The following is a 26,573-nucleotide window of genomic DNA, read 5'->3' as shown; positions in this document are numbered from 1 at the left end:
GTAATGCAGGTATTTAATAAGCAATGGCTTTTATTGCTACTGTTTAGCTGTCTGATCTATTTTATCAATGAACACATGCAGTGCAGTTCTCTTTGCCATCTTTCTTCTTCCCCAGCAGTTGCCGCCGTGAAGGTCAAGCTGTTCAGTTTTAGCCCAGTGGGATCTATCCCAGACATGGAAGTTGCTACACCAGGACTGATGGGAAGCATTTCTAATTTCTTAATGTGCAATGTGAGTTGGTGTTCCTTTCCAAGAACAGATAAACTGGACTCTCCACCACAGAAGAAAGCACAAAAAGGTTCACTGAAAAGACATTCAAAAGAAAAGTACCCTGAAACATGGAGTCAAATTCCAGGGCTCCACCACTGGTGCATCTCTTGCTGATAAAATGGCCAAGAAGAATCAGAAACCAGAAGTGTGAAAGCCTCAATGAGAGCAAGGTATCAGCATTGCCAAGGAAACCAAAAGGGCTAAGCATGCACCCAAAAAGGCAGCAATGACTGCTACTAAGGTTCCCCCAGAAACAGAGCCTAAGCAAAGGATTGCAGAACCTGTGAGGTTTTCTGTTTCCTGAGTTGGTGAAAATGATAAATAGGCAGATCAGATTTTTAAATAAAAATCCATCTATAATAGAACAAGAAAACCTGTAGCTCAGACAGGGGCAGGGAGAAGTTCAAAGTCACTTGAGACTCACACCTAGGTCTCTCTCCGCTAGTGGGATATAGTCTATCCCTTCTATAAAGTCTGGGGTGGACCAGCCTTAGTCCTGGTGGTTCCCCGGCTAGGTCAGAGCCATCCTTGCTCCTGAGGTTCCGGATTCCCCAGCATACTCTCATTCTTGGGGGAAAAAACAAAAACAAAAACCTACCAAGTTTTCCTCTCTGAGGGATTCTGGTTCAAGATGTCCCTTCAGGGGCCTCTAAATGGTTCCCAGATGGAATCTCTGTCCCAAAGCTTCAGCTTAGCCCCAACCGGGTTCCCAAGTCCTAAACCAAAGGTCACCTGGGAACTCCTGCCAAAGACAAGGAATAGTTCCTGAGACTTACCCTCATCAGAACCATTATCTTCGTTTATGAAGTAACACACAAAGGTTTACTTTATTTTAGTCCCCATGATGCCTAAGAACTGTAACAGACCAATCTTATAAAAATAGACCTCTGTCTAAATGGCAAAATAGGTAACTGGGGGGCCTCCAGCACCCTGTATTCTACTGCCCAAAGCTCTAGACTGTTGGTTCAGGGAGAGGCTTGGAAGGTCTTCGGGAGAAGAAGTTCCTTTTTGGATTCCTGATTGATCCTTTTGGGAACTTGAGGGAAGCCATGAAAGTTCTCTGTAGAAAAATTCATAGATTCCCTGATATTTATAATAATTGCAGTAGGTCTGAGGGTCTCTTCAAGACTCACGTAGGACTCTGCTCCATGTTGAAAACCTAGGAAAAGACAACTCCCTCTTTCTTCAGATAGGTGATTGGAAGTTCATTCATTTATTGACAAAAACCCTTTGTGCGGGGCACTACTCAACACGCGTAGAACAGCACAGTGAACAAGACCTGGGAAGCTCCTGTTCTTGTGGAGCTTCTGTCTAGTGGGAGAGGCAGATGGTTTCTGATAGTGTGGGAAGGAAATAAGACAGTGTAAGGGAATGAACTGCGCCTGAAAGAAGAGGGACAGTTTTAGTGGGTGGGAAGTCAACGGTCAAGGGGGGCCTTTCTGAAGGGGTGACATTAGAATGTGACATGAAGAATGAGAAAGATCCAGGCACAGGAAGATTAGATGGAAATGTGTCTCTGGCAGAGGGAAGAGCAAGTGCAAAGATCCTGGGGTAGGAATAGGAATGACTTTGGAGTTGCAGAGGAACTGAAAGGAAGTTGGTGTGATGGAGCAGAGTGGGCAAGGAGGACAGTGGCAGGAGAGAGGAGGACAAAAGAGGAAGGGGCCATGGCATGTGGAACATTCTCTGCCTTCTCCCTTTCCATGTTATTCAAACCCAATCCATGCTTCAAGTCCACCTCTTCCAAGAAGCCTCCACCAGTCTGAGCTCCTGGGATAAGCCTCAGAGTGTGTCACTTGTGTAAGTGGGTATATGTATAGGGCATGTCCTTTCAGCCATATTCAAAGCTCTTTGAGGACAAGGTATTAATTCTTATACCCCTCAGGCCTAGGCATGCAATAAATATTCAATTAGGATCTATTGCACTCAGCAGCTCAAGTAGCATAAGAGTGAACCAAATTGGTCATGCATGGCGACACATGCCTATAGTCTCAGCTACTTGGGAGACCAAAGCAGGAGGATCACAAATTCGAGGCCAGCCTCTGCAATTTAGTGAGACCCTGTCTCAAAATAAAAAAAAATAAAAAGGGCTGGGAATGTAGCTCAGTGGTAAAGTGCCCTTGGGTCCAATGCCCAGTACTGAAAATGAAAAACAAACAACAAACAAACAAAACCGTGAAATGTACAACCTGCTTGCTTATACCACCTTTGGCCAGGTGATTTTAGGCAAGCGACTTAACCTCCTAAATTTCCTTATTATCAAAATGACAGAATACAATCCCTAAGTCAAAGGGTTGCTGTGAGGATTGCGAAGTCCCCAGTGCACTGTGGCTATTGCTGCTACTTGGATTTATCCAGGTTATTAGTCACCTTATTTGCTCTGCACTCATAACACAGGTCTCCGGCTGGAAGTCTCCCCATCCGCCTCTGCAACTGGAATTAGAGTGGTTTTTCTTTTTCGACCACACCCCAAATCATCAAGGATGTTGCCAGCAGCAGCAGCTTGTTCTGTCTGCACAGACAAAAGGGCCGGCCTTGCCTTTGTCACAAATACACCCCCTGGAATGGCTTTGCCCTCCTGGCGTTGCCCAATACTGGGGAGGCCTGGCTCTGCCCCTGGGGGCCCTTGGGTAATCCCTCGCACTCTCCAAGCCTGGGTCCCCTCTGAACAAGGAGAGACTGTTCTAGGTGATTTCTGTGGGCCCTTTCAGCCTTGGCACTCCCTGAGTCTGTTTAGGCAGCAGCCCCAGAACACATGAGGCAGGCGGGTTGGGGTGTCTGGTCAGGTCAGTCCACTGCATGGAGAGGAAGAAAGAAAGAAAAGACAGAGAGATAGCTTTGGCCCTGGGAGAAGGGGGAGGTAGGCCAGGGGAAGGAGGAGACAGAGAAGGAGGAGGGACCGCGGGTGGAGGGGGAGATAGACCCAGCCCAGAGCTCTGAGTGGCTTCCTGTTGCCTGTCTCTAAACCCCTCCACATTCCCGCAACCCTTCAGACTGCCGGAGCGCGCTCTGCCTGCTGCCTGCCCACCACCGAGGTAAGTAGCGTGCACCGGCCTGGCCGTTCCCTTCTATGGCTCCATCAACCTGCATCTCTCCAGTCCACATCTCCAACAAGGCACAGGAAGCTGTGTGGGGGATGCGCATCTCTGTGGGGTTCCATCACAGCTGAGCTTGAGGGTAGGATCCCTGACCCATCTGCCTGTTGCTTTTTCCGAAGGTGGATTCACAGTGTAACTTGGTCTCGCTTTTAGGTTTGCAGGAAACAACCTCAGTGTATCTCTAGGGTAGTGATTTCTCTGTGCTTCTCTCCACGTCTGTCTCTGTGCTTTCGGAGGCTCCCTGCCTGTCCTCTTTGCCCGCTTTGCGAATGGGGCAACCTCCTCCTTTCCTGGGAATCTGATCCTGTCACAGCTACAACAGGCCACCAGAGTCTGTCCTGCTCCCTATGCCGGAAGAAACCTCCTAGACTTTGTTCTGGGTTAGGGACTCTTTTCCAAAAGGGACTTTGCACAAATGATAAGTTGATCCCTGAAAGGCAAAGGGGGTGGGGGCTTTGCCTTTAATCAGCACCTCCTCTGGGAAGGCTGGCATCCCTTGAATTCTTCACCACCACCCCCACGCCAGGCAGCATGAAATGGCACCTGGCACTGCCAGTCCTGGGCTGGCCATTGTCCCTCCTGGGCTCCCTGGGATGGTCGACACAGGAACTCCCCAGCAGTAGCCCTTACTATATCTAGATCTGAGGAACCGGGGCATCAGATAATCAACCCGCCAAGGCACAGTGAGCAGGGTGTGGCAGGAGGTAGACTGTGAGGGAGGAAGCAGGCAGGAAAAACATCTAGGGTCCCACACCCCACACCAGGCTAGGTCCGACCTGCCTGATGTTAGTGTGTCTTCAGATATGTCTCCCCAACTTTCTTCATCCTCACTGGCTCCTCTAGGTGTCCAGTGGACTTCCTCTATCCTGAAAGACACCCAAGGAAAGGGTGCTGAGATGAGTCTCCTCAAAAGCACAGAGGGAGGCATGCACTTTCCTCAGAGGGCAGCCTTTGGCATTAGAGAAAAGCATCTTCACGGGTAGTTCCCAAGGGCTAAGTTCCCATACACCCCAGTGCTGGCGGTTTAGTGAGAAACAAACCCAAGGTAGGATGGCAGCCTTCAGGAACACGTTTGGTGGACTGTCCTAGGTAAGCATCTCCTTTGCATTTAGCTTTGTTATCTGTAAAGGAAGAGGGTTGGTCTTTGGGGAACTAGGAGTTCTTTGAAACTTCCAAGGAAGTCCACGAACTGGCTTTGGAATAGGGTTCAAGGCCTCTCTGCAAGTCCCTTAAAATTGTGTGTGCCGGAGAGAGAGAGTCAGAGAGAGACACAGAGAGGAAAAGAGTGATTATTTACAGTTTCCAGACGGAAGGTATTCTCCCCTGGGTGCCTGACTCCCCAAATGACCAGAGAGCACAATGTGGGGCAACGGGGTAGGGAAAGGAAACAGATTTATATTTGCAGGAGGATTAAAAATGCCAAAATGGGAGTGGTTGGGGAAAGAGAGAGTTAACTTGCAGCCATCAGCTGCCACATCGACAAAGCCAGGAGCAAAGACGGGAGGGAGGGGGAGGGGTTGCCTGGAGAAGGAATCAACTTTGGAAACTTTCTCCAAGTCCCACCCACCAAAAGGCTCTTCTCTGCTGTGACTCACTCTCCGAGGAATGCGAGTTACCACGGCAACCTTTTTTTTCAGGGTCTCTGCCTGCTGGCTGGGAGGGGACGCTGGGAACACTCAGGAGTCAGGCTCACTCTGAAAGTCCCCACCCTCCTTCCTCCCCCAGTACAAGATGACTGCAAAGCTCTAGGCCCAGTCCAGACCTCCGGAGTGTCCCAGGAAGCCAAGGACTGTGATAAGCTCCCTGAACTGGATGTTGGAAGATTTTTTTTTTTTTTTTAAAGCTGTACCCAGAAGGTGCCATCTGACCTTGAACTAATGGGTCTCTTTTCTGAGCTTCAGTTTTCTCCTGGGTTAAAGAGCAATAACAGCAACCACCTCAAGAGAGTATTGCATGAAGGAAATGGGATAATGCACTTTATAATGCACTTCATACTCTGGGTTTATGGCATCCAAAGAGCTGGCAAAATGATTCCCAGCTTTCTTCCTCTGGTGGCTCCATCGTTTCGGGCTTTGTATAGAACTTCTCTTTACTAAAAGAACTGACAGGCACATCTTTTTAAAAAGGACCTTGATTTGAGGACCTTGTCTTTTCCCTAAGACTGATAGACCCTCTACTACAGGAAGAACATTGACCCAGGGAGGGAACAGACATAGTTCCAACTCAAGAGTGTGTGATGTTGGGAAAGACACTATCCCTTCCTGGGCCTCAGTTTCCCAATCTGTTACATGGGAGATCCAAGTTCAATGGTCTCCAGGCACCCTTCCAGATCGGAAGGCCTGAGAACCCAATCCCAGTGCCAGCTGTTAAGGAACAGCTGGCCTACATTTTTACAGCCCTTCTTTTCTCCCCAGTGCAAAGGAGACTAGAGAGAAGGAGCCAGGGGGTCGGGACTGCCTCATGGCCTTGCTAAAATCTTTCTCCATCTGCAAAGATTCCTTAGCCAATAGCATAGCTGGGGTTTGCTTTTCAGAACAGCAGGTTTCTTTGCTGAAAATAACTATAAATAGGAAAAGATGGTGGAAAGGAATGAGTGGAACTGAGGATGTGAAGTAAACAGTTGAACATTTGGCTTTTGAGGTTATTTAGGTATGTTGATAAGTATGCAGAGATAAATGGGGACAGCCACAAACCCACTGGGAAGCAGAGTATAAACCCCAACTCACCAACAGGCACCCACTGGCACAGCTAGAAATAAATGTCTCCTATGTAAGCAGGCAATACGTCACGCCCCCACCCACCTCTCCCTGATCAATACACACACACACACACATACACACACACACACACAGAGAATACTGATCATGAAAAGGGACAGACCTGTAATTCACATGCACCACCTGACTACCCCTACATTTTAGAGACAGAGAGATTGATGGGAAAAAAAGCTCACTTGAGGTCAAAGGGCAGGTTGGCATCTGAGCCAAACTTCCAGGTGTTTTGAACCATCCAGATGTTTGCCTTGCCTCCCACCCACTTCTGGTTGGTTTGGAGTTGGGCTCATGTACTTCCTCCACAGACCATAAATCCTGCAGGCATAAGTGATTGACAATACTTTCTTTCTCCCTTTTGCTGGCCCGTGATGGCCTGTCTCAGCCCATGTGGCTTTGTCATTTGGCTCAAAGGACCAACAAATGTGGCTAATAAGTGGTTGTTCATTTGCTTCCTACTGGCTCCTCCCTGACCGCCAACTTAGAAGGAGAGAAGGGGAGTCTGGGCTGAACTTCCAGCCAGCCTGGGAATAACGAAGCTCCTTTTCCCTACAATGCGACCCGGATCCTTCCTGCCCTCACTTCTGCCCTCAATGGCTAGCACAGAGACAGCTGGGCTGTGCAAGGCTAGGGCCAGCAAGTACCTACCTGACAGAATCATGTAGAAAAACAGCCCTCTCTTTAGCCAGGAGATGTCTTAGATGGCAAACAGAACCTACCCAGGTCCATCAAGTGATAGAGTTTGGTGTCTATGGAGAAAATATGAGCAGTGACATCAACTCTCCCCAGAGCTGCGTTCTTTCAGAAACTTGTATTAACTCCTCTCATTCAGGGATCCCTCTAGTCCCCTTGTGCTAGTCATAGCATAAGGATTTCAGATTTATCAGGTTAAAAGAAAAAAAATCTAGATATTTCTGAGCATAGACATCAGCTTGCTATACGACCCTGAGTGATTTTTCCTTTTTAAGCCTCAATTTTTCTATCTCTAAAACAAGAGCCATGGCGAGGAACTTCCGTGTGGCCTGACAATGCTAATCCATCCATTGTGGCTGCCAGAAGACCCATACTCAGGATTATGATGCCACTCAAGACTTTTGAGGAAGGACATATGATTGATTAGTAATGTCTGCCACGTGCACAGGAGGGTTGTGGGAGGCAGATATGCCACATGTTTGCTATCTTTGGGATCTTGTAGGCCTTTTTAGATGTGACAGCCTGGACTTTGATCTTATTTCTTATCCCCTCCATTTGTGGTCACCCCTGATGCAACAGTGTCCCTCTAGAGGGCACCAAGGAGGATGCCTGTGGCTCCACCCTGAGCCTCTGCCAGCTGCAGTGAAACGTGGCATTTGAGGAGATTTTATGGAATTTCAGTCATGCTGATTACAGTCTCAGAATCTGGAGCCACCTGAGTTGTCCCCAAACCTCTCCAATCATAGGTTTTATTTTTAAAAAAATTATTTATGTATTTATTTGTTCTTGGTTCTGGGTATTGAACCCAGGGGCGATTTGCCACAGAGATACCTTCCCAGTTCTATTTGAGACAGGGCCCTGCTATGTTGCTGAGGCTGGCCTTTAACTTGTGATCCTCCTGCCTCAGACTCCCGAGTCTCTGGGGTTACAGGTGCGCACCACCGTTCCCAGCCAACCATAGCTTTTAGCATCCACAATACCCTAAGGGATTCCCTTAGCCTCTTCCCTTCCAGCAAGAAATATTAGACATGGAAACATGGAGTCTAGGGGCAAGTGGGGAGAGGTGATACTCCAAAAAGCTTTGTTTGAGTTGGCTCATAAAATCTGAGCTGAACGCGGCACAATGACACAGACCTGTAATCTCAGTGACTCAGGAAGCTGAACCAGGAGGATCACAAGTTTGAGGCCATCCTCAGCAATTTAGCAAGTCCCTAAGCAACTTGCTGAGCCATTGCCTCATAATAACAACAACAACAACAACAAAAAAAAAAAAACCAAAGGACTGGGGACGTGGCTCAATGGTAAAGCACTCCTGGGTTCAAATCCCTGGTGCCAAAAAAACAAAAAGAAAGAAAATCTGAGTCTGCCCTGCCCAAGGGTTTCCAGCTGTTTCTAAGGGAACCTAGAGATCTTCCAGGGGTACATGTGAGTGAGTAGAACTTCCAGCCCCCAACTCGTTTTTCAAGCTTATTTATTGAACAGATACTTGACATGTTTAACAAGTGCAAAAACTTTCAGCTGTTTGAAATATTAAACTTTTGCAGGAAGCTTGGTTGAAAGAGTTTTTTCTGCTTTACATAATTTTGAACATCATTGATTTAAAACAGCCTTCTGAAGCCAGGCATGGTGGTGCACACTGGTAATCCTAGGGACTTGGGAGGCTGAGGCAGGAGGATCACAGGTTCCAGGCAAGCCTCAGCAAGTTAGTGAGACTCTGAGCAAATTAGCAAGATCCTGTCACAAAATAAAAAAAAAGCTGGGCATGTAGCTCATTGGCAAAGTGCCCCTGGGATCAATTTTCAGTACCTAAAAAAGGGAAAAAAAAAAAAAAAAGGTGAATATATAAAATAACCTCTTTGTTGTACAGTCAGGACAGGGTCGCTTAGATCCGGAGAGCAGAGAAGTCTTCCCCAATTTTGCTCAGTGATCGGGGAGCAATTAATTTGCTCCCAAAGCTGGATCTCAGGACCCCTGACTTCTACTTCACAAGGCCACTTCTGAGTGACTGTGTCTGGTCCCAGGGCATAAACAGGAATGCCAGTGTACCACCTTGGCCACAGTGCCACGTCTCTGACTTGGCTGGGCCCAAGGTCTGCCGAACAGACCCTCCCTGCCTCTGAGTCCTGGCACCTGGCACATGGCTTCCTTTATTAGCCTCTAAACTTGTTTTCCTTCCTTTGGGCTTGTTTACAAGCAACATGTGATTTTGGAACCCTTGTTTCCAAGCCAGACAGTGGGAGTGAGATGCTTGGCTTGCGTCAGCAGCCCACTAAGAGGACAGCCTGGGGCCTGGCCATCCTCACTGCACCCTCTGATAGCTGGGCTGTTTTCCCCAGACTCCCAGGCCAGTCTGGGCAATACCTCTTTTGTTCCACTCCAACCCAACACACCTTTCCCCCTCTGGGCAAGCAGACAAAGAGCTGGGATTCTTTTGGTGGTGCTGGGGATTGCACCCCAGGCCTTGTGCTTGCAAGACAAGCACTCTACTGACTGAGCTATATCCCTAGCCCAGAGCTGGGATTCTTGCACAGAACTGTTGAGGGGGATGGAGAGTTTGGATGCTTGGGTTCTGAGATGCTCTTCCACACCACATTGCTTACTGCTTTCCTTGTGTCCTCTAGTGTAGATCATCCATGAGCCTTTCAAGGTAGGTATGTTGTTCTGTCCATTCCACAGACAGAGGAACTTGTTGAGACTCAGAGAGGCAACGCTGGTTTCTGAAGATCACACAGTTGCTAGGTGGCAGAGCCAGGACTTGAACCTGTACATTCTGGCTCCAGTGCCCACGAACTTACCTTTATGCCAGACTGCCATTAAGCCACTGTTCCAGTATGGTAGTCACTAGCCACAGTTGACTATTTAGATTTAAATTAATTATAATGAACGTTCTGCTCTTCATTTGCTCTGGCAACATTTAAATGCTCCATGACCATACATGGCCAGGAGCTGCCGCACTAGGCAAGGCAGATATAGGATATTTTCATCATCTTAGAAAGTTCTTCAGGATCACAATCCTCTGTAAACTCTTTTCACTCAAATTAAGATTGAAGGGGTCACAGGTTGGTGCAGTGGTGCACACCTATAATCCCAGATGCTTGGGAGACCAACACAGGAGGATACCAAGTTCAAGGCAAGTTAGCGAGACCCTGTCTCAAAATGAAAAATTAAAAGGACTGGGGATGTAATTCAGTGGTGGAGTGTGCTGTGTTTAATCCCCAGTACCACAAAAAGAAAGAAAGAAAGGAAGAAAAGAGAGAGAGAGAGAGAGAGAGAGAGAGAGAGAGAGAGAGAGGAGAGAGAGAGAAGGAAGGAAGGAAGGAAGGAAGGGAGGAAGGAAGGAAAGAAAGGTAGATTTGATGATTACAACTCAGGTTCTCTGATTCTCTTCTAGGAACCTATGATTCTGAGTCACACAATCCAAAATTCCGATTCTGAGATTCCTCCAGATCTGACACTTGGTGACTTTTCAGAGTCCAGGGAGAGCCCCAGAGAAGGCCATTCACGTTTCTGGGGAGGCGAGCTGGGGGGCTGGCTGTACTTTTCCATGCCCAGAGTCTTTCTAAAGACAGAAGTGACCCTGAGCTTCGGGTCCTACTGGCAGCCCAGGAGGGTTTTCAGCTGACTCCAGAGCAAATAAAGGCAAAAGAAGGGACTTGATGTACGGAACAGGAGGCAGCCCTGGCAGGGTGGGGGCGGGGGCTCTGCGCTCGATGGCCACCAAGCCAAGGGAAATACACCTCCTGTGCCTCCTCTGACCAGGGCACTTCTCCTCCTGGCACTGTAGGCCAGGTCCCAGAGGGGCCCATTTAGGTGACCACTCAGGAGGCAGTGGACGCCGAGGGAAATAGCTCCCTGAGGTGGAGAACATGCTGATGGTGGAAGGCTGCCTGGATCCTCCCCAAGCCCTGCTGCTCATGCCCCAGAGCCATCAGCTCAGTGGGTATCTTGTCCTTTCTCTGGGTCTCAGTCTTCTCATCTGAACTATTAGACAGGAAGATGTGCTCTGAGTCCCCTCCAGGGGATGCTGGATCGTCATACCCTAGAGACAAGAAGGGAGCTTTCATTTAACCCTGGTTTATACGGAGGGTGTTTATGTTGTCACTGGGCATACTAGACCTAGGTTTGATTGGCACAGGGTGGCAGCTGTAAGTCCTGAACGCTGGGTCTTGACACCGGCTTCTGACCTGCCTGGGGTGACTATTATGCCCCCCTAGCTTTGCAGGGTATACCCCAGCCTCTTTGGCCAGTGAGACAGGTATCTCATGGGTAAGCAGAAAGAATGGCCGTGCTTCCAAAACAGTCCAGCTGCTTCCCTTTCCTCTCATCCCCTCATCTGGAGAAAAAGCATTCTAGGACCGGGAATGTAGCACTGGGCACTGGGAAGAAATGTGGAAAATAACTCCTCCTCTAAGATACTGTGTTTGGTTTTCAACAACCTCTACCTGCATTTCTCCCCCACCCTCACTGCAGTTGAGGAGCATCACACCTAGTAGGCTCACCCACTCCACGAGGTGTGAGGTTTGTCAAGCACCTGGATGCTGTGCGACTCTGGGCAGGGGCTCCCTCCCTCTCACCTCGGGTTCCCTGGGAAAGCAGGACTCAGGACTCTTCCACACCTGTCTGTCCAGTGTCGCCACCAGGCTCCAAGGGACCAGTGTGCATGTGAGAGTGCTGAGAAGCCATAAAGCACAGTGAGACTTAGGCCAGAGATCGGGAAGGCAGATGGTGCATGTGTGGCCAGAGAACTGATCAACAAATCTTCTCCCTGGTCATGGATGAGGGCCACAACTGTGTCTGTGTCCCTGCTCAGATGAGGGATACAGACTGTACATCTTTCTGGCTCTCTAACTTGAAACTTGTTACATTTCCAGTCCTATCTGGACTATGACTCCAATAACATGACTTTTCCGTCATTGTAGTCTAGACAGAGTGAATTTTTGTTGTTTGAACTGCCAGTCTCACTTTGATCCTAAAACTTCCATCTCAGACAAGTCCTTCATTGATGTTTCCTCTCCTATTCCATTTGCCCAAAGCCACATGCAGGAGTTGTTTAGCCTATGTCTTCCAAATGGGAAAGCAATACAGGAGACTTTTTCCACTTGAGCCTGGGGAGACAAGTGAGCAACTGTGTGAAGGGAAGGAACATTCCAGAAACTTCCTAGAGAAGGAAGACTGGACTCCTCAGAGAGTTGGGGCCATTGTGAATCAATGCCAAGCTTGAACATCAATTCCTTTGAATTTCTGTTAACTTTATTTCATGCACACCCTATAAAATAGGGGCCAAGAATTTCTGTCTCTTTGAGCCAAGTCAAGGACCCTCATGAAGCCTGTTTTTCCTCTGTCCATTGCTGGTACCCAAATACTGTCATCCAAGGAAGGATGGGTGATGCCAGAGGAGGGAACATGTGTTAAGATCAGTTTGTACCTGTGATTTTGTGTGTGTGTGTGTGTGTGTGTGTGTGTGTGTGTGTTGGGGATTGAACCAGGTCTTGCTCATGCTAAGGTAAGTGCTCTACCACTGAGCTACACCCCCAGACTTGCCTTTGATATTGCACAAGCATTTTAAGCCCAGTCCTCTACCTCAAAGTACACCTAATCTAATCCTCTTAGTTGACAGATAGAGAAACCAAGGTCTAGAGAGGACAAAGGACTTAACCAACCCAGTAAGACACTATTGAGGTAGAACAAGAACCCCTGGTATTTAATTCCCAGCTAAGAAATTCCACAATGCTAGGCAACTCCCACTGCCTAGCTTGGTCTGTTGAGCCGTCTTGGAGGAAGGAACTGGGGATGGTGTGCGCCGTGGGAGTTGTGGGGACAAGAGAGGGAAAAGCGGGCTATTGCTACCCTTGACTGAAAAGATATTTGGGGGCGAAGGGAGCAGGCTTGTTCTGGATGACTGCAGAAAGAGAGAAATGGTAGACCAGGAGATGTTTGAGGGATGCATATTTGAATCAGAATAAGGAAGAACTTTCTAAAGCACATTGGAAATGAAAGCCCATTTAGTTATCACAAGAAGTAAGATGTCCCCATCACAGACCCTCTGTTAGGGATAGTATTTTGGTATCGAATCATCAGAGGATTCTACTCCAAATCTCCTCACAGTCGTATTAGAGTCCAGAGCTTGGCATCTAGAGACCCAGGCAGGGGAACTCCCTAGATCTTAACTAACACCCACTCTGCAGCACACGAGAAGCATTTGGATGGTTTCCTTGGAGACTCCAAAGAAGTGCTGTCCTTTTTGGGTAGAAAGAGGAATACGTGGTCATCCTCAAGTTTCCTTGGGTTACACTCAAGGACTATTGTTTGTCGTTGATCTCATTGTCTCAAATTGGCAAGAGGTGGCTGTCTATTAACTTCTCCCACTGCCTAGGGGGTAGGAAGGAGACAGAAGAGGAGGAGGAGGAGGGGGAGGAGGAAGAGAAGAGGGGGGACAAGGAGAAACTGGAGCATTGCAAAGAAAATAATCTTAGAACGTGGGGGATTGAAGGGCCCTTGCTTTAGCATTACCGAACTTGACGAATTAATTAGTCCATCACCTTGGTTGAAGCGCTTTTAAAAAAACTTCAATAAATGCATTTGTATTTATCGTTACCATAAAAGGAAAACTGTGTGCCTTTGTCATAAATAGAAGGAAACTGTTAAAAAGGAACAAAAGGAAAACAAGACGACTACATTCAATCCCAGCTGTCTCTAGCTTCCTGTGGAGGCTCTGAGCCAGAGGGCTGCTCTCTGTCGTGAAGGAGATGAGCGTCAGACACGTCAAGGGCCTCTTAGCCCTAAACCTAGACTTTCTCCTCATAAAATCAGAATTGAAAAAATATGGCAGGGAGCCACCTTCCTCCCCCATCTTTCACCACCATTTAACACGTAAATCTAAAATCAACCCACATCTTCCGGGACCTTCGAAGGGACTCCATCGGGACCCTCGCCTCACGGAGGTCTCACCCTCTCTTCCCTGCAGGGTTCCCAGCACCATGAGGGCCTGGATCTTCTTTCTCCTTTGCCTGGCCGGGAGGGCCTTGGCAGCTCCTGTGAGTACCTGAGGATCCTATCTCTTTGCTCTTCGCTTCTATGGCCAGCGCGAGGGTGTCGGAACCTGCCCGCCCTGGATATTCAGAGGGGACAGGGACTCCCCCATCTCCAGTTAGTTGTCTCATTTGTAAAAATTAATTTCACTTTTACAAGGTCAGAAGAAAAATTGAAATGAGGACCAGCAGGGGGAGGATCCAGAGAAGAGAGAGTTCTATGGAACTTGAAGATGGAACTCTTTAGCAGTTAGAGCTTCTGACTGAGGATTAGGGTTGCCACGGAAGTGGCCTCTTAGTCATGTGAGGAAATCTAGCAGCCAAGTGTGAGGGGTGACCCGGATGGTGTTAGGAGAGAATCCATTCTGAAAGGGATGGTTGTGTTTCTGAATCAGCGAGATTGGTTGCAAACCACAGACTCCCATCCAATTAAATGGGGCCGAGGGGAGATACAATGTAGTTTAAAGCATCAAAGACCTTAGGAAGGAGCAGAAAAGAACAGGTCCAGGATATGGGAGGTAAGAACTAACAGATAGGCTCTGGATGAATCGCTGCCATTAATTTTCATACCTCAGGAGAATGTGCCAAGAAAGTTAAAAAAAAAAAAAAAAAAAAAAAATCAAGGACACCCAGTTTGGCTCAGGTGGGTCCTGGTCCTGCTTGGCCAGGGGAGAGTGAGACAACATGTGACATCATGATTGACAGTTACTCCAAGAACCCTTTGTAGAAGGACAGGGGAAGTTAATGAAAGCTAACCTGGAAGCTGTCACCAGGAGAGGGAGAAGGGATGTGGGGGCAGGTCAAAAGAAGCCTTTTCAACTTGTGATTTCCGCCCCCCCCCTTCTCTAGATGGTGGGAGTGATAGAGGACCCTGGTCATCTTGATCAGGCTGGTAGATTTTGACAAAAGATTTGGCATTAATTTTAGAAGTGGCCCAACCAGTGAGGGTGGCCACTTTGAAATGTTATTTCATCTTAAACCTCTTCCAACACTAAATTGAAACAGCAAGAAGGAATTGCTTAATAATACCAATAATAATAGTTTCATACTCTAGAGAAGATTAAATATCTGTTAAAACTCAAAGTGTTCACCGCCTTTGGGTGTCACTTTTCCTGTCTGTTAAATGAAGGGAGTTGACCAGAATCAGCGGTTTTCAAAGTTTATAGGAGTTCCAAGCAGCAGAAATACTTTTGCAAACTAAATAGTAGACTGGCTTAGGTACCTGGATATAAAATACATAAAAGGGGAGCCGCCCTGGTGTTCCATGGTTTCTCCTGTGCTTTTCACTACCATGACAGTCCTGAGGCAGCCTTGGAAAGTTCCACACGCTACTCTTCAAGATCTGCCAGCTTATGTGGCTGGCCTGGGTCCTGACCCCTCTGAACCCCACTTTCTCTTTCTATCAGCAGCAGGAAGCCCTGCCCGATGAGGCAGAGGTGGTGGAGGAAACTGTGGCTGAGATGACCGAGGTATGTGGTACCCATTGCCCCTCTCTGCCCATGCCTTCCCTGGGCCACCCAGACATGTACTGTGGGTCTCCTTGCTGGAACAGAGCATCTACCTGTTCCCTTCCTGGGGACACAGACAGCATAGAGGTACACCTGTTATGGGCCGCAACTTAAGAACAGACTGATCACCACTGAGAAGTCCAAATTTGAGAGTCTTTATTAAAAGCCAGCAGGCTGATTGTCTCACACAATGCCCCAAAAAATGGCTATTGGGAGAACAGGGCTGTAGGGGTTCTTATACCAAAAATCATATTAATCATAAGTGTTGCTATGATTCGAAATTATACATTAACATCATGAGATCATTGACAGAGGGGGAAGTGGGTCAAAATGACCCTTACCTAGGTACAAACTAAAGAATGGTTACTAACATCCACACAATCACTGTTCACATGGTACATTGTTTAGGAGCAATAGGAATCAAAAGAGAGCAATTCTTCCTACATAGGAGTTGCCATTGTATATTATTAAACATGTCACACCAAGTAACTGATGATGGGCAGATAGGTGGGGTGTTCCCATGGGATAAACTTATTTCCTACATAACATGGAGTCTCAGAGCAAAATGGAGTCTGTTTAGTCATTTCCCTTAGAGTCTGGCCTATAACATTTGTACGGAGTCAGGTCTGTCAGCCCATCACACACCCTAGCTTTTCCCAAATCCTGACACCCTCCTGAATGCTTCCCCAATTTTCAATAGAATCCTACAGTTGGGAGGCATGATTTGGAAATTTTTAACTTTTAGTTTTTCCGCCATGATCACCCGCCATCTCCCCTTGCACAAAACAGAGGAATGGGGATCTGCACAGGTGTGGCTGGCAGGGCAAGAGGGCTTGGCATCCCTAATACCCTTGGGCATGGCAACAGAATTCCAGAGCACTACAGAACATTTAATATAAGATTAATAAGAAATGTTTAATAAATTAATAAGCTAATAATAAACATAAGATTAAATCTAGGACTGGGGTTGTGGCTCAGTGGAACAGTGCTTGCCTAGCATGTCTAAGGCACTGAGTTCCATTCTCAGCACCACATATAAGTAAGTAAATAAAATAAAGGTCCATCAACAACTAATAAAAACATTAAAAAAAAAAAAAAAAAAGATTGAATCTAAATTCCCAACCCTGGCATATATGTGGTGGCCTGGGCCCGGCCCACCCTTCCAGTTCATCTATCACTATCCCCTTGTGGGTATCTGAAGCTTCAGGCAGGCCCCCTCCATCTTCACCCCTCGCTTCCAGGTCTGGGGTGAGGGTGGGGACCTTTTGACTGATTCTCTTTCTTCCATCCCAGGTAACCGTGGGATCCAACCCTGTCCAGGTGGAAGTAGGCGAATTCGAGGATGGTGCTGAGGAAACTGCAGAGGAGGTGGTGGCTGAAAGTAGGTCCCTCTCCTGTGACTCTGCACGTCCAGTCCTCCCTTGGCTGCTTGGGCCTGGGGCCTGAGGACAGCCTACTCAAGAAAATGCAGGGTGGGGCCCTCAGTGGACCAGGGAGAAGGCTGAGTGGAGACAACTTGGTCTTAGAGGTTGGGGATACTCTCTGGAGCAAAGTCCCCTTCAATCTGGGAAAGATCTATTTATAGCCAGACCATCTGTGCTCTGAATGGCAGGAAGGGAAGTTCCCAGCTGGGAATGGACTTCTCCCCTTACAGCTCTTTGCCCTGATTCCAAAGTTGGATTTCACATTCCCACTGGGGTCACGAGTCACGTCTGGTTCCCCAGATGGCCTGTGGCCTCTGTCTCAGCCTACACCCCAGCATAGGACCATATCTGAAGATAGAGATTGAGAGCTGTCATACTTTATTACCTTAACTGATTGTCACTCGGCCCAAGAAAATAAGGCCCTGAGGAAATGAAAACAGACGTAAGTCATACATTGAAGTTAGTCATTGGAGTTAGTGCCCTAGGGAGAGAAAGGACCAATGGCCCTCAGGCTCCAGTGCTCAGGCTGGGGTATCTGTACCCCAGGGGTCAAGAACATGGACTCTGGAAATGATCCATCCAAGGTTTGAATCTAGACTTCTGTAGGACAGTTGCCAGCTCCTCTGAACCTCACTTTGCTCATCTCTGTTATGGGAATGATAAAGTCACTAGACCCATTGGGAGCGGAATGAACCAGAGTGTTAGAGCCTGTGCCTACAGAGTGGATATCCAATAAGGGATGATTATAATATCCACAATTAAGTGTCGTGAGCAAATGGCTAGATGAAGCTCTTATCCTGAGGGGATAAATAACGGGTGTTTGAACGGAGCTGGGCACAGAGTTTTTGTTGGAGCAGAAGGGTGTCTCCTGAGTCATGTTCCTTCCCTCTCCACGCCTACCTCATCCGGTGTTTACAGACACAGCTGGCTCTATTGTCTCAGCCCCTTCTCCCTTTTCCTTAATAGACCCTTAAGTCTGTTTTGTGGGACTCGCAGCTCCCTGGCGCCATGACTATAGCTGACTTGCTAAGCCATTCGGGAAAATCTGTTCTACATTCCAGAAATGCCTCTCTGTGATGGTTCAGCTGAAAATTGAGACCACAGTTCTTGGTTGCTTCAGTGTCAGGGGAGGCATCTGGCATCCAGTGTTTCTGAGACCCAAATTGAGCCTCCAGGCCCCTAAAAGTACCTGGTCCTGACCTTGGATTGAGCCTCTCATTCTCAAACTGAGCCATCTGCTCCCCTAAATGCTGATTGCCAGACTCAGTCGAAGAGTAGGGAGAACTTGGGGACACTCAAAACCCAGAATGGGAACCACAGCAAGGACTGTCTGCCCAGAGCTTCGCCCGGAACAACCTTGGGAGAACATGATAACCAGTGGTGCTAACTCTATGCCCTTTTGCCTACCAGACCCCTGCCAGAACCACCACTGCAAACATGGCAAGGTGTGCGAGCTGGATGAGAACAACACCCCCATGTGCGTGTGCCAGGACCCCACCAGCTGCCCCGCCCCCATCGGCGAGTTTGAGAAGGTAAGGGCCAAGGGACTAGGTCCCTCAGCACTCGGAGGGTCTGCCTGGAAAACCATGGGCTTGGTGGTTCTACGGGGCAACTCCAGTCTCAGGAGTCCCTTCGTTAGTTCCACTCACAGCAGAAAAGTGGAGCTGAGTCAGAGGAGAGACTCTCCAACTACCAGTGACAATTTCATTAGCACCATCGTGTTCCTAGCTCTGTGCTGGGCTGGCACACACACTCTTAGGACTCCAGAATTCCAAGCCCTATGCCTGACTCAATATATGAGAATAAGTCCTGTGTAGCTTAGCGGAGCATCATGTCTAAAAATGTTGCTTCTGGAGCCAGATTAAAGGCTGACTTCAAGCCTCATCTCCATCACTTGTTAGCTATAAGATTTCAGCCAAGTTGCTGAGTCTTTCACAAATCTCAGTTTTCTCATGTCTAAAGAGGGGATAGGAATAGTCCTTGACTCTTAGGGCTATTGTGTGGCTTTGTAAGACAATGCCCAGAATAAATACCCCATAAGTGCTATTTATTATTTTTGTACTTATGATCTCTCAAACCAACCATTCAGTCTCCAGTATCTATCCATCCATTCATCCAAATCAATATATTTTGAAAACCACTCTTGTCAACCATTGTACTAGTGGTAACCTAGCTCAGGGCAGCAAATGTGGTACCAGCATTATTCCCTAGCTTCTTCTTCAAGACTCATAGCCTTGGGCTCCATGTTTGAGCATCATTGGTAATTCTTCTCTCCTCCCAATTTCCATCTCCACATCCCACGGATCACCAAAGCCCAGCAATCCCCCCTTTGTACCATAAGGTGCCCCTCCTTCTGACACATTGACTTTCTGACTCTCATCTGGCTGAGCCCTCAGCATCTCTGCTTGGTCACCCTTATGATCAGAGGTTCACCATGGAGACTCGAGTAACTCACACGCAGTTGTACCCACAGCTATGATCTATGATAGTGACGTGTTAAGGATACAGCTGGAACCTAAGGGGAAAAGACCCAGACAGATTAAATGATCCACGCGGAGGCTTGTGTATTCCCTTCCTCCCTGGAGGGGTCACACAGAGCTCATTCTTATCCCAGTTACAAAAATGCAGACACATTTGGGATGTTTCTGCCCAAAGAAACCCACCAGAGACTCAGCACCCAAAGTTTGAATGGGGGATGATCATCTAGGCATCCTCTGCCTAGCATGTACCAAAATTCCAGACTCCCAGAGGAGAGCAGATGTTCAACATAAAGCGAAGTGTGTGTCCAAGCAGACTAGGTAGAATGAGCCGCCCTATCAGTTAGGGAAAGACTTGTAACTGTGCAGGGACCTGTTCACCAGCTAGGTTCTCTGACACTAGCCAAAGGCCAACCTCACAAGCAGTTCTTCCTAAGGACGGTAATCTCAGTTCTCTCATGTTCGCTCTTGTCTTTTTCCTGTCCCCATCTTTATATGGTCATTCAAGTGTCCTCCCGGGTCTTAGTCCTGCTCAGCTGTGCCTTTGCTCTGAAGCCATCAGTGGCTCTCAGCATGGGCTGAACTTTGGCCTGGGAGCCTAAAGAGTAGGCTCTTGTCCCAGCCCCACCACCAACTCCCTGTGTGATCTTGGGCTAATCACATTCCCTGCTTGGTCCTCAGTGTCCCCATCTCTGAAACCAGCCACTGTGGGCTAGCAAAGGGCCTTGGGAATGAGGAAGGGGCTCTGTGCTTGACCAACAGGTGTGCAGCAATGACAACAAGACCTTCGACTCTTCCTGCCACTTCTTTGCCACAAAGTGCACCCTGGAGGGCACCAAGAAGGGCCACAAGCTCCACCTGGACTACATTGGGCCTTGCAAATGTGAGTCTTTCCTTGGGGCCTTCGGCCTCCCATCTTAGGGAGAGAACTCTGGCACTGGCAGATGCTGGCTGTACCACCCCCATGCTGTGTGGTCTTGAGCAAATCTCTTCCCACTCTGAGCCCCAGGGTTCCCATTTATAAAATGAGATAATGGTCTGTGGGTTGGGTCCTCTCAGCTCTGAATTCAGGACATATCCCAGGAAGGAAAGAAGACATTGTGAAAGCACAAGATCAGGGAGGATATCTGGAGCCTCCCGCAAGCACCCAGGACAACTGCGATTCTTTTCTCTAATGCCGAGGAAGCTCTTGTAGAAGGCTAAATCGAACCTATCCTGCTTCAACACCGTAAAGTAAAAATAACGTTTGACCTGGGCCTACAAAGTATTTTTTAAATATTTGAATCCGAGTGTTTTAACCTAGGAGCATACCTGTCAGTTCCTTTTAAATTCTGGTCCTCAATATTGTCATATCGTTGGCCCTTTTCTCCATTGTATTCCTATCTGCCTTCTTAAGATACATAATGAGGGCTGGGGAGATAGCTCAGCTGGTAGAGTGCTTGCCTTGTAAGCACAAGGCCCCAAGTTCGATCCCCAGTACTGCAAAAAAAAAAAAAAAAAAAAATAGGAAGATACATAATGACCACCCACTTCTGGAAACCAGGGAGTGAGACATTTGGGGGACAGGATGCCAGGGAATCCTCGGCCCTTTGTTAGTGTTCCCAGCTGCAAGTCCATCTGGCCCATCATTTGAGACACCTTGGTACTTGTTCCCTGCAAGATGACATCCCCATCGCATCTCCAGTGCCTTCTGGTACAGGTGGCACTAGGAGAAGTGCCAGACCCAGAAAGGCAGAGGACAGGCAGGGAAGAAGGTTCTCCTTGTGGTCAGCTCTGTGCTGCTAATTACAGGCCCAGGGTGTGAAATGGGAAGGTATAAAATGGGAGGAAATGTTGGGAAATTCTTGGGCAGTGAGGTGTGGAGCCTTTACCCTGTGGCTCTTGCTGTTCTCACTCCTACCCTTAGTGATTCTGGCACACATGTCCTCCACTGTCCAGCTGATAGCCATCCAACCCATCAAGAGCTCTCCATTAGTCCAAAAGGGAGGGAGAAAGAGACACAGCCACACTGTCCTAGATGCTGTGGGAGACTCTGATAAATGTGGCCTTAAGTCCCTTCTCCACACTGACCTCCAAAAAGTCCAACAAGAGGGTAGACTTGGATGAAATCTCCAGGTCTGACCTCTGAGATTCTAAGTTCCAAAGGCCAGGATGGAGTCATTATCTCTGAGAAAGTTCTGGTAGCTACGCATTCCCTGATTCCTCTTCCCCCAATTCCCGCCAAGCTTATTCCCCAGCCTCCTGTCTTCAATCATCTCCTGGCATTTGACATAGTGCAGACTCAGCCTCTGCAAGTCTCACACCCAAGGTCTCACCCAGGAAGGTACAGCAGCCACCGGGGTGACCCTGACCCCAGAAGTTCAAGGTCAAGGAGGCAGCAGACATGACTTTGCACGTCCCCATTTTCAGAGCATTCTCCCCACACGGTCTTCTGGGAAGAAGCTGCTCAGAGTTGAGCATAGGGTCAAGTCACAGAGTGAAGTGGCTGTTGGAATCAGGCACGGGCTGTGGGGTGGCCTGGGCAGCATGTTGGCTTCAGACAGGGAGAGTCCAGGTCTGGGCTGACCACCATGTGTTCTGGACCCTAGACATCCCCCCCTGCCTGGACTCTGAGCTGACTGAATTCCCCCTGCGCATGCGTGACTGGCTCAAGAATGTCCTGGTCACCCTGTATGAGAGGGACGAAGACAACAACCTTCTGACCGAGAAGCAGAAGCTGCGAGTAAGTAGACTCTTTCCTGCCTGGCCCTGCGGGCTCTGAGTTGGCTGAGATCCAGTCCTGTCCCTAGAACTAGGCGCTCTCTCAAGCCTGCATCCTGCTCTGGAGAGCACATGGTCCCTGGGCACCAGGGTATGTTGTTCTCCGTGCTGCCTTTGGAGGCTCACAGACGTCAGAGAAGCCCTGTAGTAAGATATCCACTCATTTTGTTTAGCCCAGCATTAAACAAAAGAGACGACTAGGCTAGTCCTTCCTTCTGAGTTTGTGGATCTTTAATGTGCCTACCGAGCACCCCAAGATGTTGATGAAATGCAAACTGCTTAGCTCCCCCTTAGCCTAGCGAATCGGTTTCTCTATGAAGCAAGGCACGGGAAGCTGCACGTAAGCACATTCTCCAGGTGTGCTTACACCTTCTGTGCTTACACCTTCTTCTGTGGATGGCTCTATGAAGACACTTTCAGAGCGTCCCAGGCCTGACCTTCTGTGAGTGAGGTGCTGGTTCCTGCCGATGCCACTTCCTTCTTGTTACTTCGACCTTTGGTCTTGGCTGGTGCCTGTCTGCTCTGGCCTCCTGTCAGAGGTAGGAACAGCCCTGGTGGGTGGACCCTTTGTCACCCTGTATCTCTGCCCCGGCAGGTGAAGAAGATCCATGAGAACGAGAAGCGTCTGGAGGCTGGTGACCACCCCGTGGAGCTGCTGGCCCGGGACTTCGAGAAGAACTACAACATGTACATCTTCCCTGTGCACTGGCAGTTCGGCCAGCTGGACCAGCACCCCATTGATGGGTAAGACCCCAGGCCCTCAGGACCACAGGGGCTGGCTCTGGCTTGGCCCTGGAGAAGATGGAGTCATGGGTCAAGGCTGGTGGGTTCACCAGACGTGGCCAGAAAGCCTCTCAGCGAACTCCACAGTTCCCAGCCTTAGGCCTCACCATTTGTCTGGGGGGTTGGAGCAGAAGAAAGAGCCATTTGGAGAAAGGATTCAGATTTGGGAAGAAGAAAGCTACAAGACACTCTTGGCCAGAGGTGCAAGTGGGCAGGAACTGAAAATACCTCCTTAACTCTGAGAGTGTTGGGACTTGGGTACCCACCGACTGAGGGAGAGTGCTTTAGGAAGGAGTACCAGACTCCAAGGGGTGCACGTTCCCCACCCTTTGACAGAACACCTGGGAGCAGAGATGCAACCCCATCCTGAGACCTAGTCTCAACAGAGCCTGGAAGTTCCTATAAAATTCAGTCTGTTCCAACTACATTGCTCGTCTGTGGCTTGAGGTCACCTGCCCCTTGTCCAAATGACTTATGCAGCAGAATAGGCGGGCAGCTGGACGGTTACCAGGTACACATTGTCTGTTCTGCACCCAGTACTGTCCCAGGCAGGGAATTTAGGTGCTGAGATCAGTCTCTGTTCTCACTCCTGATACCATCCTCCAGTCTTCTCCTGTGGCAATGAGAGCAAGCAACCGGCTCAGCCCAAAGAAACAACCCTCCCCCTCCTTCCTGGAGTCCTTTCACCCTTTTCTTTGATTGTGAGAAGCAGGTGTCATACACTGGGAACAGGTGGGCTCTGTTTGGATGCCTGGGGGAGCAACGCTGCACCCTGGGACAGCAACGCTGCACCCTGGGACACTCATCTCTGGGAGGCTCATTGCTAGCCCTTTGTCTGGCCCGTGTGTGGGGATCATGCTCACCCTGTGGTCCATCCTGGGTGGCTGGGTTCTCCTGGCTCTGGGAAGCTCCCAGCTACTTCTCTCCCAGGCTCTTGACATGGCAGGGATCCAACTGAGTCACTCACTGTGGTGGAGAGGGGGAAAGTCATAGGGGACCATCTGGAACTCAGGCTGAGCCATTGGATCCCAGGACAGCAACTAGAACTGGAGAGAGGTTTCCAGATGGGGCTGCAGGAAGCATGCATCTGGGGTTGCGCTGTAGCCTGGGCTGGGGGAGCCACCTTCTCCTCCTCTTGTCCTCGAGCTGTGGGTGGATTTGCCTATGTCCCTACCCCTCCCTTAACTTCAGATTCCCCACCAGTGCAGTGAAGCAGGGTGGGATCGGAAAGTGTTTCTTCCAGTTCAAACATCCTGTGAGTCCTTCCATGAGCTGCATGGGCTGCGAGGTCTGGTTAGAAGGAAAAATATATTTGGAGTCACAAAGTTGCCTGGAGTCCCTTGAGGGGAAGAGTGACTTGGGACAAACTATTAAGGGCTCTGTTACAAAAAGAAAAAAAATCACACGTGTTCTGGAGTCCACAGCTAGCAGGAAGAATAGGGATGGAAGATGGTGGGAGACAAATCAGAAGAGCCTTCCCAGAAGGCTTTGCATGCTATGCAAAATAAACTTTACCAAGTCAGAGTTTCCATGGACCCTCACTGCCCATCCCAGCCCTAGAAGTCAGCACCGTCACTGGTTTGATGTGGCTCTCTTTAGACCCTTTCCTAGGCATTTGCAGCTGTATAAATGTGTGTTCACAGAAAAGCTACCGTGCTGTTTCATACCAGTTTCTGATCTGTCAGTAGTAGAAGTGCTGGATATTTTGATTTTTTTTGTTTGTTTCTGTGCCCCAACTCTTGGCCAATTAGTTAAGTGCACCAAGACACCTCTATTACGGAGCCCAGGAAACCTCAGAAATGGAAGGGCCCTTAGAAATTATGGTCGGCTTCTCCCTGTCCATCAAGGAGTGGGGAGTGCTGGGCTCTGAGGACCACCACAGAACCATGGCAGAGCAGGGGTCAGACCTGGGATCCAGCCCGAACGGGTCTCTCTCCCCGTGCTGTAGGGCAGATACCTCCTGTGCTGGGGCTTGCCAGCGCTCAGTCCTCCCCCGCCCCTCTCCTGCAGGTACCTGTCCCACACGGAGCTGGCCCCCCTGCGTGCGCCCCTCATCCCCATGGAGCACTGCACCACCCGCTTTTTCGAGACCTGTGACCTGGACAATGACAAGTACATCGCCCTGGACGAATGGGCCGGCTGCTTCGGCATCAAGGAGCGTGAGTGTCCCCCCACCTGTCGTCCCCCACCTCTCTGCCTGTGTGCCCATTCTCTGCTGCCTCTACTCTCTGTGCCTATTTCACCTCTGTGCTCTCCCCACCTGGGTGGGCCTTGCTCTCTCAGGCATCTTCTGGATCCTTCTCTGTCCATCTGAAGGTCTCTTTCTCTTTCCTTTTCCCTACCTCAAGCGTGAGCCAAGCATTATTCTGGGAACTGGCAGGCTATGGAGAGGAAACAGGAAGTGTAACTTGGCAGAGTGTGTAAGAGACTGGGACAGGCAGAGACAGGGGGCAAGTTTCTTCCGTTACCAACATCCTGGGAACTTTGGCCTTGGCCCGGCCTCCATGTTTCTGGGATGGGTGGGAATCCAACGTCCCCCAGGGAGCGCATCTCATCCACACAGGGCCTCATTGTAAACTCTCTTTTCTTGCTTTGCAGAGGATATCGACAAGGATCTTGTCATCTAAATCCATGCCTCCTTCTGCAGAACCGGATTCTCTCTCTTTGATCTTCCCGGTCCTGTTTCCCCCAATGTTTAAAATGTTTGGATGGTTTGTTGTTCTGCCTGGGGATAAGGTGCTAACATAGATCTAAATGAATACATTAACGGTGCTAAAAACGGAAGTGGTAACCCAAGTCATGACATTCTTGCTTGTCACTCAACGGGCTCGCCCATTCGCGGCCCCATCTTCTCTTGCCATTTGCAACATGGCCGTGGTCTTGCCGGCCGTGGTGGAAACTGACCTGCTCAAGTCTACCTTAGACACACATTGCATTTTCCAATTTTCTATTTTTTTCTGCTTGAAACTAATACTCACCGAGTCAGACTTTATGTTAATTTTATTTCAGGGTATTGAGTTGGCTGCAGGGGGTCTTCCCCAGGTGGCCTGGAAGTGGGGGAAGGGAAGTAACAGACACATGATGTTGGCAAGGCCATTTCTGGGAAGGGTGGAGGGAGCGGTCCCTGTGGACCCATAAGCCAGAACCATAGATAGCAAGTCTTTTTTTGCCTGGGGCTGTGACTGAAAGATTCTGGGGCCACGTTCTAAAAATACGCGAACTCTCAGAGAAGCCCATTTTCTCCTTCGCCCCGTGGTCTAGTTTCTTTGCACATCAGGCTACTTGTTTGAACTTTTGGGAGCCCTGGGCCATCGTTGCTTTGAGGGAGTGGATCAGCACATCCTCAAAGGACTTCTTCCCTCCTAACTTCTTTCGGAGATTCTGGGTTTTTTTTTTTTTTTTCAGGGGGCTCCAGGGAATGGGAGGCCATTTCAGGCAGGAAAGACAAAATCAAGAGTGAGACATAGAAAGTTGTAAAGCAGAAGTAGAGGAGTGGGTGAATTGGTTGTATTTTTTTTTCCACAGTTAGATGACTATCATAAGTTGCTAGCACGTTCTTCCTTTTTCTTTCCCCTTTGCATTTTCTATTAATCAAGAGAAACTTCAAAGTCAATGGGATGGTAAGATCTCACAGGCTGAGAACTCGTTCACCTCCAAGCATTTCATGAGAAAGCTGCTTCTTATTAATTGGGCAAGCTCTCACTGTGATGTGAAGAGTTTGACAAATCTTTCGAAATAAAAAGTAATGACTTAGAAACTGC

General features: G+C 48.8%; 1 protein-coding gene across 2 annotated transcripts; it reads left to right on the top strand.

Annotated features, from left to right (window-relative positions):
- Window positions 1-3,164: 3,164 nt before the first annotated feature.
- Sparc (secreted protein acidic and cysteine rich) lies at window positions 3,165-26,573 on the top strand. 2 transcript variants are annotated; one of them, XM_047555510.1, is made up of 10 exons: window positions 3,165-3,305; window positions 13,797-13,866; window positions 15,270-15,329; window positions 16,662-16,749; window positions 18,203-18,324; window positions 20,032-20,152; window positions 21,858-21,991; window positions 22,625-22,773; window positions 24,823-24,971; window positions 25,411-26,573. In XM_047555510.1, exons 2-10 carry the CDS (start codon window positions 13,810-13,812, stop codon window positions 25,437-25,439), a joined length of 909 nt encoding a protein of 302 aa, XP_047411466.1. In that variant the 5' UTR covers window positions 3,165-3,305; window positions 13,797-13,809; the 3' UTR covers window positions 25,440-26,573. The 2 variants fall into 2 exon arrangements, with proteins under 2 accessions (XP_047411466.1, XP_047411465.1); XM_047555509.1 differs by having other exon boundaries at window positions 3,167-3,305; window positions 15,267-15,329.

This window comes from Sciurus carolinensis, chromosome 6 (genome assembly GCF_902686445.1).
Source record: "Sciurus carolinensis chromosome 6, mSciCar1.2, whole genome shotgun sequence".
NCBI classification, from domain to species: Eukaryota; Metazoa; Chordata; class Mammalia; order Rodentia; family Sciuridae; genus Sciurus; species Sciurus carolinensis.
This window is presented reverse-complemented; position numbering and strand designations above follow the sequence as displayed.

Excerpts from the sequence above, each read along its gene's own strand:
- Sparc (XM_047555509.1), top strand. The coding sequence starts at position 13,810 with ATGAGGGCCTGGATCTTCTTTCTCCTTTGCCTGGCCGGGAGGGCCTTG. Across the intron at positions 13,867-15,266 it reads GGAGGGCCTTGGCAGCTCCT|CAGCAGGAAGCCCTGCCCGA; the intron begins GTGAGTACCTGA and ends TCTTTCTATCAG. Across the intron at positions 21,992-22,624 it reads CCGAGAAGCAGAAGCTGCGA|GTGAAGAAGATCCATGAGAA; the intron begins GTAAGTAGACTC and ends CTGCCCCGGCAG.